The sequence below is a fragment of the Pangasianodon hypophthalmus genome, chromosome 9 (assembly GCF_027358585.1).
Source record: "Pangasianodon hypophthalmus isolate fPanHyp1 chromosome 9, fPanHyp1.pri, whole genome shotgun sequence".
Lineage (NCBI taxonomy): Eukaryota > Metazoa > Chordata > Actinopteri > Siluriformes > Pangasiidae > Pangasianodon > Pangasianodon hypophthalmus.
In genome coordinates, this window is record NC_069718.1 from 8,030,771 (window position 1) to 8,043,881 (window position 13,111).

The 13,111-nt window shown below is 40.5% G+C and overlaps 1 protein-coding gene across 5 annotated transcripts in view; it reads right to left on the reverse strand.

Moving 5' to 3' along the window:
* The window catches only part of LOC113529647 (sodium bicarbonate cotransporter 3), a 46,897-nt gene that overhangs the window by 33,054 nt on the left and 732 nt on the right, over positions 1 to 13,111 (reverse strand). For all 5 annotated transcript variants that reach the window (XM_026918995.3, XM_026918993.3, XM_026918992.3 and 2 more), the window contains exons 2-4: positions 6,800 to 6,881; positions 3,915 to 4,064; positions 2,157 to 2,292 (exon numbers count right to left, since the gene is read on the reverse strand). In XM_026918995.3, the coding sequence (XP_026774796.2) occupies positions 2,157 to 2,292; positions 3,915 to 4,064; positions 6,800 to 6,881 (368 nt within the window). The remainder of the gene's footprint in view (positions 1 to 2,156; positions 2,293 to 3,914; positions 4,065 to 6,799; positions 6,882 to 13,111) is intronic.

Consider the following 13,111-nt stretch of genomic DNA (forward strand, 5'->3'; position numbering starts at 1 on the left):
CATTGTGGTGGTATATAAAGGCAAAATCACAAAAACTCACTGTCACTGTCCAAAAACACATCAGATCTCAATGGGGAAAAATAGCATGCTGGATATCTATACAGATATGGACTGGGTAATGTGTTAGGAATGAAAGGATGCCACGTCGTTTGATGGAAATGAAAATTATCAACCTAATTAAACTATCTAACCTAAATTAAATTATCAGCCTGAATTAAAAGACACCCCAAAAATCAAAGTGAAAAAATGATGCAGCAGGCTAGTCCATTTTCCTGAAATTTCATTGCAGCAACTCAAATTGGTACTCGGTAGTTTGTATGGCCCCCACGTGCTTGTATGCATGCCTGACAACGTCAGGGCATGTTCCTAATGAGATGACGGATGGTGTCCTGGGGTATTTCCTCCCTGATCTGGACCAGGGCATCACTGAGCTCCTGGACAGTCTGAGGTGCAACCTGGTGGCGTCGGATGGACCGAAGCATAATGTCCCAGAGGTGTTCTATTGGATTTAGGTCAGGCGAGCGTGGGGGCCATTCAATGGTATCAGTTCCTTCATCCTCCAGAAACTGCCTGCATACTCTTGCCACATCTCTCCGGGCATTGTCGTGCACCAGGAGGAACCCAGGACCCACTGCACCAGCGTATGGTCTGACAATGGGTCCAAGGATTTCATCCTGATACTTAATGGCAGTCAGGGTGCCATTGTCTAGCCTGTAGAGGTCTGTGTGTCCCTCCATGGATATGCCTCCCCAGACCATCACTGACCCACCACCAAATCGGTCATGCTGAACGATGTTACAGGCAGCATAATGTTCTCCACGTCTTCTCCAGACCCTTTCATGTCTGTCACATGTGCTCAGGGTGAACCTGCTCTCATCTGTGAAAAGCACAGGGCGCCAGTGGCAGACCTGCCAATGCTGGTGTTCAATGGCAAATGCCAATCGTGCTCCACGGTGCCGGGCAGTGAGCACAGGGCCCACTAGAGGACGTCGGGCCCTCAGGCCACCCTCTTGAAGTCTGTTTCTGATTGTTTGGTCAGAGACATTCACACCAGTGGCCTGCTGGAGGTCATTTTGTAGGGCTCTGGCAGTGCTCATCCTGTTCCTCCTTGCACAAAAGAGCAGATACCGGTCCTGCTGATGGGTTAAGGACCTTCTACAGCCCTGTCCAGCTCTCCTAGAGTAACTGCCTGTCTCCTGGAATCCCCTCCATGCTCTTGAGACTGTGCTGGGAGACACCTTCTGGCAGTGGCACGTATTGATGTGCCATCCTGGAGGAGTTGGACTGCCTGTGCAACCTCTGTAGGGTCCAGGTATCACCTCATGCTACCAGTAGTGACACTGACCCTAGCCAAATGCAAAACTAGTGAAAAACAGTCAGAAAAGATGAGTAAGGAAAAAAATCTCAGTGGCCTCCACCTGTCAACCATTCCTGTTTTGGGGGTCGTCTCATTGTTGCCCATCTAGTGCACCTGTTGTTAATTTCATTAACACCAAAGCAGCTGAAACTGATTAACACCCCCCTCTGCTTCTTAACTGACCAGGTCAATATCCCAGGAGTTTAACTGACTTGATGCTATATTCTGATTAAAAAGTGTTCCTTTAATTTATATATATATATATATATATATATATATATATATATATATATATATATATATATATATATACTGCTCTGACACTAGAGACTCCTTCCATAAATGCTAAATATACATCTCCTTAATGAAAACTTCACTATATCAACAGCTACACACTTTTTAATAAGCTTTAGTGGAGTGTCTTCCATATAGGCACCTGTGTAAGTTGTTACTATAGTAATGATTACATATTAGACTTATTACTTATATTATTTTATTATTATTACTTCTAAACTGCTGTTATAGAAAATTACCCAACACCTCCTGACCAGTCAGAATTGAGAATTCAGTAGCATTGTGGTATAAAATGTAATTAAACATAAGAAACATAAGAAGATTTTTTTTTTTGACTGGCAGTATACTGTACTGTACATGTTCAACTACCTGATGATGAAACCTTTAGTAACAGGCATGATGGATGATGTGATTGTGATTTAGAATTTGTGTTGGCTTTAGAATACTGTCAATAATAATTAGTCTGAGCCTTTTAAAGAAATAACACACACATACATATACACACCTGGCAGTCTCTCTCCACTCTGTGTTGCCATGTCGAATGGAAAGTTCATCCAGCTCAGTGAAGAGATCATGAGGAATGTGCTCCTCGTCACCGTCCTCAGTACCCAGAATACACTGTACACGCTGAGATGGGGTGTCTATGGGGGAAGACAGAAGAGGAGATGAGAGTGGATGTGTCTCTGTGTGCTTAGGTGTGGATGATGTGTGTGTGTGTGTGTGTGTATATATATATGTGTATGTGTGTGTGTGTCTGTATGTCCATGTGATCTGGGCTCCAGGTGTCCCATTACCAATCAGTCTGACATGTCTCTCACACACATACACATACAGACAACTCACACATTCACACACATCTCACTGGATCAGCTCAAGCCAATTCTGTGAGGGTGAAAGTCAAACTGAAAAACAAGACCCCCGAGAGGAAGAAGAAGAAGGTGGTTTGTAATTGTATTTTTTTCCAAAAAAAAGCTGGAAATCAATTTTTTTTAACTAACAGTATTAATAGTATATATAATATTACCCATGTACATATGTAAATTGCACTATTTGCTTGTGTAACCGATAACTATTTATCCAACAGCAATGTTCAATTCTCGAATCTGATTGGTCAGAAGTTGTTGATTGATTTTTCTATAACAGCAGCTCTGACAGTATTTCTGAGCTGTAAATCAAATCACAAGCTCGTTCTAATACCTTATTGTTTTTATAGTTAACAACATACTCAAGGACTTGTATGGAGGAAAATGTATAATCAATACATTTTAAAAACTGAGAAAAATGTGTAATTGTGTAATTGATGTTAAACTGCTGTTATAAAATGAAAATGAACAAAATGTTGAATTGAACATAATCAAAAACAGAAATAAATCACTCCAAGTTCCAGAGTGAAAACATTATTTTTTATCTGATTAGTAACATTATTTTTCCATTCTAGTATAATTTCACTAAATTATATCCTAAACCTAAACATTTTTGCAATATCCCTAAATTCTTGTCCAGAAGTCGTCACTTTCTGCATGCCTGGCTACAGGAAGATATGACGTTAGATAGATGCTACAGCCAGGTTTTTGAAGATCATGCGACAGCATCATGTGTAAAAAGCATTTTTTCCTACAATTCTGCAACACATCACACTGCAAAGTAGTAGAATGCTCTGACATAATAGCTGGCAAGTACTGTGGCAATCTGCAGCATCATAGTCAAAGAAAACATCCTGCACTTTAACATTAGTACTAAGAGGGTGATTTCATTCATTCAACTGGTTATCCAGTAAACAGGGAGGTGTGGAACGCTGGAGTAGGAATGTAAAAATACTTCACAATGCTTCACAATGAAAAATTCAATTGCGTCTAATCCCTGGTCTAGCTTGTGGTCTAATTATAGTACAGAGACTGCTCTAATTATGCATTTGTTCTTATATTCTTATCTTTGATCCTGTAGATTATGACATTGTAATATACAGATTCAAACACTATATAGGTCATGTTTTAAAATTGATTCAGATCATCTTTGGAGTTCCACAGGGATCTCTTCTGAGAATTGTTTAAGATTATAAACTCAATACAGTATGATTACAAAACCCTGTTAGCAAACTAGTCACAAAGTGCACCACTAAGAACACTGCAAGCTGGGAAAAGTGTCATTTGAAGTCAATATAATCTTATGCTTTACACACTAATGATCTGAAAATGAGACACTTGTAAGATCAAAGGTTCTTTAATCACAAGGAATTGAGTATATGCCCTTAGACAAGACCTACCTTGTGCAAGAGATTCTCTCTCCCCTCCATCCTGCTCAGATTCTCTCTCTTTGGTTCTCCTGCGGTGGTGTCTGTGTCCTCGGTGTCTACGCCTGTGTCTGTTCTCCTTCCCAAGAGGGACATGAACCCCCACATACACAGCCCTGTGACCTTGGATAGAGAGCGCAGACAAGCTTAACGGTATAAGCAGTGATTTAGTCAGATGTTAGATGCCATTTTGAAACTCAAAAGCCAAACAAATAGAGCTTCCCTTTCATGCACTCATTCATTCTTTCGTAACATCTCTATCCTGGACAGAGTTTCAGTAGATCTGGAGATTATACAAGACAAAAGACACCCTGGAAGGGATTTGAGTCCATCACAGACATTTGCACACTCATATCTCTTTCATGTACCGTCAAAACACTTGCATTTAGTGCACAAGGCGGCGCTTTCTGAACTGACAAGCGACATGATTGACGGGAAACTAGAGACACCTCCTTGTCCTGATTGTTTGGATGTTGGTGGTCCATATAATTAATTTTTTTTCTCCTCTGAATCTGGGACACGAAGCAGACCAGAGACTCTCCTCTGAGGCAATATTTCAGCGAAGTTGTCAGAATACAAGGAAAACTTCATCAAGTATTACATAAAGTGTTCTAAATTAAAATACACTGACCCCAACACAAAAACTATATGAAACATCATAATGTCATATTCCAGATGTTCCAGAAACAACTGTGGTAATCTTTGACCTAAATCAATATGGCAGCTGGGCTAAACTGATATTAGGGATAGTAGTTCTGTTCACTATATCTAATTTTCCACTATTAGCACAGGATGGAGTGAAGGAGGGTGCAAATCCCTAATATATCCCATTAAATCTCCTCTTCTTTAAACAGCAAGAACATCCAGATCCTGCTATGTACTCAGGGTCACCTTTCAAGAACAAGGTTGTAAAAGTAGTACAGAACTTTGCATGTTCCCTTCATGCTTCATGACTGTGTTATGTTGCTCTATGGACAAAGCTTGCCATAGCGAGAGTTTTTGAGATCTGACTCCAATCCTGGCATGGTTGTTAGTGCCAGATGGGCTGGTTTGAGTATTTCAGAAACTGCCGATGAGGTAAGAGTCTCTAGAGTTTACACAGAATGGTGCGAAAAACACCAAAATCCAAAAAACATCCAGTGAGCAGCAGTTCTCCTTACTGATAAGAGAGGTCAGAGGAGAATGGCCAGACTGGTTGAAGCTGACAGGAAGGGTATAGTAACTCATATAATCACTCTTTACAACCGTGGTGAGAAGAAAAGCATCTCAGAACACACAGCATGTCAGCCAAAACCAGAAATCTAAGGTTACAATGGGCACAGTGTCACCAAAACAGTTGAAGATTGGAAAAAAAAAACATCACCTGGTCTTTTCCCAAAGGCCAATACAAGTGTAAGACCACTAGGACTCACTTTTATTTATTTTTTTATTTAAATTTTTTTTTTCAGTTCTGTCAGAAGACCAAGTTGAGATAAATGTCTAATACACTCTACACCTGTACACCTATGCCTCAGACTCTTCAACTTTACAATAAAATGATCTTGAATGCTCTTTTATATTCATTTCTTTGTTCATTCTGACCACACTGTGGGGTCTGGCTGAAGGCGAGCTTGTGTTTATCCTCAGTGATGAATTCACAGCAGGTGATATATTTGTTTTCCTTGGCATGCAGCATCTGACAGCAAATTATGAGGCTTCTGGGAATATATTTCCACAGAGCAAATTTTGTCATCATGAATGAATAATCGAATAAGCTGACAGTTTGCATTTTTCATTCATAGGAAATTTCTGACAGGTTCTAAAGATATTTCTTTCTCTTTCACATGGCGCTGAAGGCTTCATAAATCAGAAAGTGTTGTTAGTACAGCGTTTAAAGCTTAGGACAATGGATTGCAGTCATGTTTGTTAATCATTGTCATGTTTGTTAATCAATATATCGATGTATGGATAAATTAATAGATGAATGGACATATCGGATGGGTGGATGGATGGCGGGATGGCGGGATGGGTGGATGGATGGGTGAGTGGATGACAGTTTTTGTCTAGTGGGTTTTGGGTAGTACAAAGCATTAAATACATGACCAAAAGCACTGTGTCCAGCCAGAGAGAGAGAGAGAGACATGTAAGGATGGATTACTAGAGAGTAGGGTGCACAATATATCGAAATTTTCCAAATATTGCAAATGTAAATATCGTGATATGCATATTGCAAGGGCTTGCGATAACTGAATGATTTTAATACTTCAAATATTTAGAAAAAGTCAAAGTTTTAGGGCAACGCAGATCGCAAAGAATGCTTTCTTTTCCTCAGAAAACAAGACACATGTATGTCCCTTTCAATTTTTAAATATGTAAATATATATAAATATAATTTAAATTGATTTTACACACTTATAGCACTATTGTACCGCATATCACATTATATAACAAGTTATCGCATCACATTTTTCTTCAATATCCTGCAGCCCTGCTAGATAGTTGAATGTTTGATAGATGAAAGACTATACGGCTGCATGGATGACTGTCTAGCTGGATTGGTGGATGGGTGAATGGGTGACTATATGGATGGATGGATGAATAGATGACTTTAAGGCTGGATGGACAGATGGACGTATGGATGGATGGATGACTATATGGCTGGCTGGCTGGATGGATGATGGATGGATAGATGACTATATGGCTGGATGACTATACAGATGGATGAATGGGTGACTATGTGGCTGGCTGGATGGATGCATGCATGGATGGATGGATGACTATATGGCTGGCTAGCTGGACGGATGGATAGATGGATGGATGATGTACTACATTGTTGGATGAAAGATTATATACACAGATCAATGAATTGATGTACTTACTCTCTAGCTCTTCAGTGTCGAAGTCCGCATGTAATGCTGATCTGGTCTTGCCGTGGTCAACAATAGCCTCTTCACTGTGACTCTATGACACACACACACACACACACACACACACACAAAATAGGCACAAGCTGTGAGAAATGCAATTCTAAATGGCATGTAGCAGGTACACACTGTCTCAGCCTTTTAGACCCAAACTGCAAAATCCATGTTTCAGCAGCTACTGTGGCTTTAACTTCAGCTTTAACTTCACTGTTTGAGACACAAACACATAACTGCACTCAAAGATTCCCTCTCACAGCCATGCTAATATAAACTGATTTGGGATAGGGTGAAGTAATGAAGCAAGCACTCAGAAAGTGTACATAAGCGGTAGAGGACTTTTTCAAATTTTCTGCTTATAGGAAAATACCATCTAACCTGAAACTCATTGCTAACATCACTCACATTTTGCACTCAGCCTAAAATGCAGCCTCGTCAAATGTAAATCATAATTTAACATAAAAATCTGCATCAGCTCTTATTTGATTAAACCTGCAATTAATATTATTATAATAATTAAAATATTGAACATTCAGATTAGTCAGTGAATCTCTCTCTCTCTCTCTCTCTCTCTCTATCACACACACTCAGACCATCTTGTGCCCTTTTAAACAGCCGAATGACATTCTGGATATCAGAAAACCACATGAAGCTCATAATTATGCTTGAATCTAAAAATACAAACCACACAACTCCCACTCACTCACAAACTTCCACTTACACTGACACACACACACACACACACACACACACACTGCTTTTCTCAGTGACAGGATCCAAAACACTGGGTCTAATTATTATGTAAAGCAGCATCACAAATGCCACAACCACCAGGCTCTATCTGTCTGCATCCTGACATTAATTACATCCTATTGCACAATCTCATAGACACAGACACACACACACACAGACACACACCACCACTATCAGATATAATCCTCCAGGATCAGACAGTGGCATCAGTGAGCCGAGTACATCTCTAATAGTCAAACAGGATGCCAGTGGATCAGTGAAGCTCTTACAGTATTTCACCATTAGGTTAAGTTCACGTCTCAATACAGAGTTTACTTTTTTAAAAAAAACATTTAACACTGTGAGCAAGAGAGACTTAACATTTGTGCGTTAAAGTGTGACTCACCCTTTCATTACTCTCGCGCAAAAATGACAAATGCAGCAATCTCATGATTCAAAATGAATGAACTATTCTTTCTCTCAAACTCAACCAGTATCAAAACTCTGTGTATTAATGACAGATCTGGCAACTGTTTAAAGACTTTTTCCATAACAGTTTGCACTTTTACAATATTGCAGACTTGCACCAGGTGCTACAGGTGACTCACAGTTAAACTGATTAACTGATTGATTCACTGATTGAATCACTGTTTCAGTGATTCATTGAAGACCTATCCAGTCCTTAAGGAAAGGAAACATGTTTGGGGTATGCTTTTTGGCAAACATGAAGCTAAACAGACAGACATGGAAAAAGAGTGGTTTGGAGGTAGAGGATTCCACAAAGGCATGGTGGAAGGCAGCAGAGACTAGATACTGTAGTATCCAATAAGATTAGCACTAATATAATTGATCACATTAATGACATCTGCAAGTGCAGCCAGTTGATCTACCTAACTGTAGATCTAACTGTGGAATCAAACAAACCAACAGGTAAGAAGTTGTTGTTGTTGTTCGTCTTTTGGCTGCTCCCGTTAGGGTCGCCACAGCAGGTCTTTGGTCCGCGTATTTGATTTGGCACAGTTTTACGCCAGATACCCTTCCTAACACAACCCTCCCAATTTTATCCAGGCTTGGAATTGGCACTGAGAGCACACAAATACTGTTGTTGTTCCTGTTAGGGGTCACCACCATGGATCATTGGTCTATGTATATTTGATTTGGCACAGTTTTTACGCTGGATGCCCTTCCTGACGCAACCCTCACCAATTTTATCCAGGTTTTGTGATCAGCACTGAGAGCGTACTGTTGCACGCAACCCCAGTGGCTGGGTTCGGTTCCCTGGAGTCGAACCCGGACCGCAGCAATGAGAACGTTGTGGCCTAACCACTAGTCCTCCGGGGACCCTACAAACAAGTAAGAGGTACATTTTTCAAAAACAATTACACATCGCAGTAGTTCAGAAAAAACTCCCAAACTACTTATTTCTCCTTTAGAGTTCAATGATTACCACCTACAGGAAGGAAAGACTTTTTCCACTGAGCAGGAGCCTACAATATTTGATATGATTATAAATAAAAGAATGGCATACCATTGGAAGGAAACTTTCACCAGGTTTTTGACAGACAACTTGACATTCAAAGATATTGACCATGTATTAACGTGTACTGAACATGTCCGTGCTAAACTCACTTACAGTGTAAAATGTAAAGGCAGTACTCTGTCAATAAATGTTTCCTGAACAGTCAATCAAGAAGAAAAAGCAACATGTGGAAAGCAGAATAGAAGCAGGAGCTTGTGGGTAGAGGGAACAGTGAATCTAAGGATGTCTCAGGATGGGAGCAGAAGGTTGTGGATCTCAGAACCAGAGCACAAGCTTGTGGGGCTCAGGATGGGAGGTGGCACTAGTGGATCTCAGGATAGGAGCTGGATCTCATGGGTGTCAGGATGGGAGCAGGAGCTTGTGGATCTCAGGACAGGAGGAGGAGGAGATTGTGGGTCTCAGGAGGAGAGATGGGCATTGTGAGTCTCAGGATGGGAGGTGGTGCTAGTGGGTGTCAGGATGGGAGCAGGACCTTGTGGGTCTCAGGAAGGGAGGTGGAGCTAGTGGATCTCAGGATAGGAGCAGGATCTTGTGGGTGTCAAGATGGGAGCAAGAAATTGTGGGTGGCAGGATAGGAGCCGGAGCTTGTGGGTCTCAGGATGGGAGCAGGAGCTTGTGGGTGTCAGAAGGGGAGCAGGAGCTTGTGGGTGTCAGAAGGGGAGCAGGAGCTTGTGGGTGTCAGGCTGGAAGCAGAAGCTTGTCGGTCTCAGGATGGGAGCGGGAGCTTGTGGGTTTAAGTACGGGACAAGAGACCCAAGCCCCCAAGAACAAGCAGGACCTTGTAGTCCCCAAAATGAAATGAACCGTGTGTGGCCTCAGGACAGGAAATGAAATGTGTGGCCATTATGCAGGGGTAGGATCCAGATAGGAGCAGGAGCTTGGTATGTCATCTCCTATACTGCAGAATATTTAAAAAAAAAAAAAAAAAAACTAATGAAAACTTAAATAAATTGCATACACGCTAGCTTTGGTTAGCTTTAAATAGTTGTGAGCAAACATAGTATCTAGTAGTTCCAGTGCAAAATTTAAGAAATTAGCTTTATACACCAGACATGTCTTGGGGAAAATTGCACACATTTCAGTGGGTTGCCTGAACCATTTCTTTAATCATTCTGAATATTTTATAGCTTTATATTATTTTATAACTATTAATGCTATTTAGCTTACTAAAGGAAAAACAGAAGAAATCAATAACACAATGTAACACAATTTTTGTTCCTGGTAGTAACTGTTATTTTCTAATTGCTTACACTGCAAAAGTATAGAAAATGGCTATTAATCCCCTCAAACTTTGCTTTTGTGACCAGGACATTGGTATTTTAAAATTTACATATTTTCATTGAGAAAACGGGCAAATTTGCATCTTTTTGTTCACATAAACAACATATTTTGAAATTTACCTGTTTTTTCCAGACCTTATATGAACAAAAAACACAAATTCTCCTGTTTTCTCAATGAAAATATTTTAAAATACCAATGTTCTGGTCACAAAAAGCAAAGTTTGAATATATAATAACTATTTTCTATACTTTTGCAGCTTAGAAAATAATACTTAATACCCAGGAACAAAAAAACTGTCACATAGTGTAATTAGTGGTCTTTGAGACAGTGAAAGTGTGCTACTGATTGCTTTATTGAGTGTGTCATTTAAGGACAAACACAAGGCTAATCAGACTGGGTCTCGAGTTCACCAGAGGCTTTTGGTTATTAATAGCAGCTTTAAAGGGGGTAGCAACCAGCGATGATCAGTATCCTATGTCAACATAACAATGGAATGGCATGAGTACAATCCTCAAAGGGCAAAGCTGTTCTGGGATTCTTACTGAGCTGACAGGATTTATGTCAACACATGAAGTAAATGCTTTCTCTCTCTCTCTCTCTCTCTCTCTCTCTCTCTCCATTTAGAGCTCAGGTCCCTCAGCTCCTCCAGGGCACTGGTTTCCTTGGAGTGTTCGAAGTGAGCTGTAAAAATGCTGTATGTGTGTATGTTTAGTTGTCTCTAGGGTCTGACGTTAACTTGTTAGCTAGTAGATAGGGCTATCATCATTGCAATCATGAAAACAAAATAAACTAAAACAACACAAGAATGTAGGGGCTTGCCCGCACACAGTTAGCGTTTAGCAGTGAGGACTTAGCGTTTAACGGTGAGTACTTAGCGTTTAGCTTTGGGCTGAAGATAAAGCTGCGAAAGAGCTGTGACGCAACAGATGCACCATGGTGTTCACAACCAAAACACACCACAGGTGGCTGGAAATAGTGTGTGTGTATGTGAGTGTATGTGTGAGTGAGAGAGAGAGAGAGAGAGAGAGAGAGAGAGAATGTGGATAACAGCTGATAGTAAGGTCACCCCTGACTGCTACAAGACTCACACACCCACACACCCTCTTCCCAGGAACTACATCAGAATTGGCCACACACACCAAAACATTGCATAGCAGGCTCTCTCTCTCTCTCTCTCTCTCTCTCTCTGTGTGTGTGTGTAAGTGTGTTTCTGGTCTATAATAGTCCTGTATGTCATGCTGAGAGATATCACCTGTCTGGGAGGTGTGACGTGTGGCACAGCACTGGATAAGCCGTTCCTGTACCCCCGACTCAGACACTCAGCAGTACATTTGTAGTTGTGCCAAAGCAATTCTGGCACTGAGTACAACTTCCTTTAGCAGAGTACACACACAGGCTTTTTTTTTTTCTTTGTTTATGTTTTTTTTAAAAACCAAGTCTAGAGGCCCAGTTCAAGGTTAAACCCTTGTAAAATATAACCCTAGTCCCAATTGTTGCAAAAGTGATGCATTTACAGTTAACACTCCTCATATTTCAAATGCACTAGTCAACCAAGATCTTGGTGTAATGTTTGCTTATGGCACTGACTATGCAACTAACAAGTCGGAGCTCGAATAAATGCATTAACAGGGCTTAAAACGGTTAAAAAATTGAAATCACGAATGCAGCTACCTATCTAATCTAGCTATTGATAGATTTTAGCCTCCTATCTAATATCACGACTAGGCATCATTGCTAACAAGCAAATGGATTCATCCAAAATCTTTTCTGTAAATCTCTGCCTTAAACACGATCCAGTTCTTCAGTGATGTCAAACACACTTCCTGGTGTGGTTCAGCACACAATGTGATTTATTGACATCTATAAACATGAACAAAAACTCTGTAGGGCTGTAGTGGTATGGAGGCGGCCATCTTGGGCAACCCGAGTCACTATTTTGTCCTCAAGGCCCCTCAAAGTTTGTCATGAAGATGGAAGTTTATTTGGACATATGATATTGTTCTTTATAATGAAATATATAAATACAGACTCTTGTGCTGTTCAACACAATTATTTATTTAAAAAAATGAGATGAGATTATACCAGAGCGCTACTGAATTCTCAGCTCTGATTGGTCAGAAGGTGTTGATTAATTTTCTATGACAGCAGCTCTTACTATAGTGCTGGCTGCACGGATTTTATTAATGCACTCGTTCCAAAATGTACAAGTGTACTTTGCTTACTTTGCTGAAATAAATCAATATTGAGAAGCCTACAAGGATGGGGTGAGTGACTAGCCATAATATTCCTTTTTCAGACCTTGTACTTTTCCATACATGTCACACACAAATGCACAATAAAGATATGTGACTGTTATTTTAAGGAAAACTTTAAAGACAAACCAATATACAGCCAGAGGTTCAACAGGTTTAATCTGTGGCAGTGCCTGGATTTGACCCCACAACCTCCTGAAACACTACAGTGTCCAACATTTTAAAGCAACAGAAGCATACGTGAGGTCAGAGCGAGGCAAAACATTAGAGTCACGACACTGAATGAACTGCGACGTGAACTTAACAACTTGAGAGCTCACGTTTCAATAACAGGAATAGAACATTTTCCTAATGTGCGCTATGGAGGGACGGTTGCCAGATCTTCTGTGATTCATCCTTCTGTTTGACAGTTGGAGAGGGAAAAGAGCAGGATTTTTTTCCACACAGTTGTCCCACATACGCACA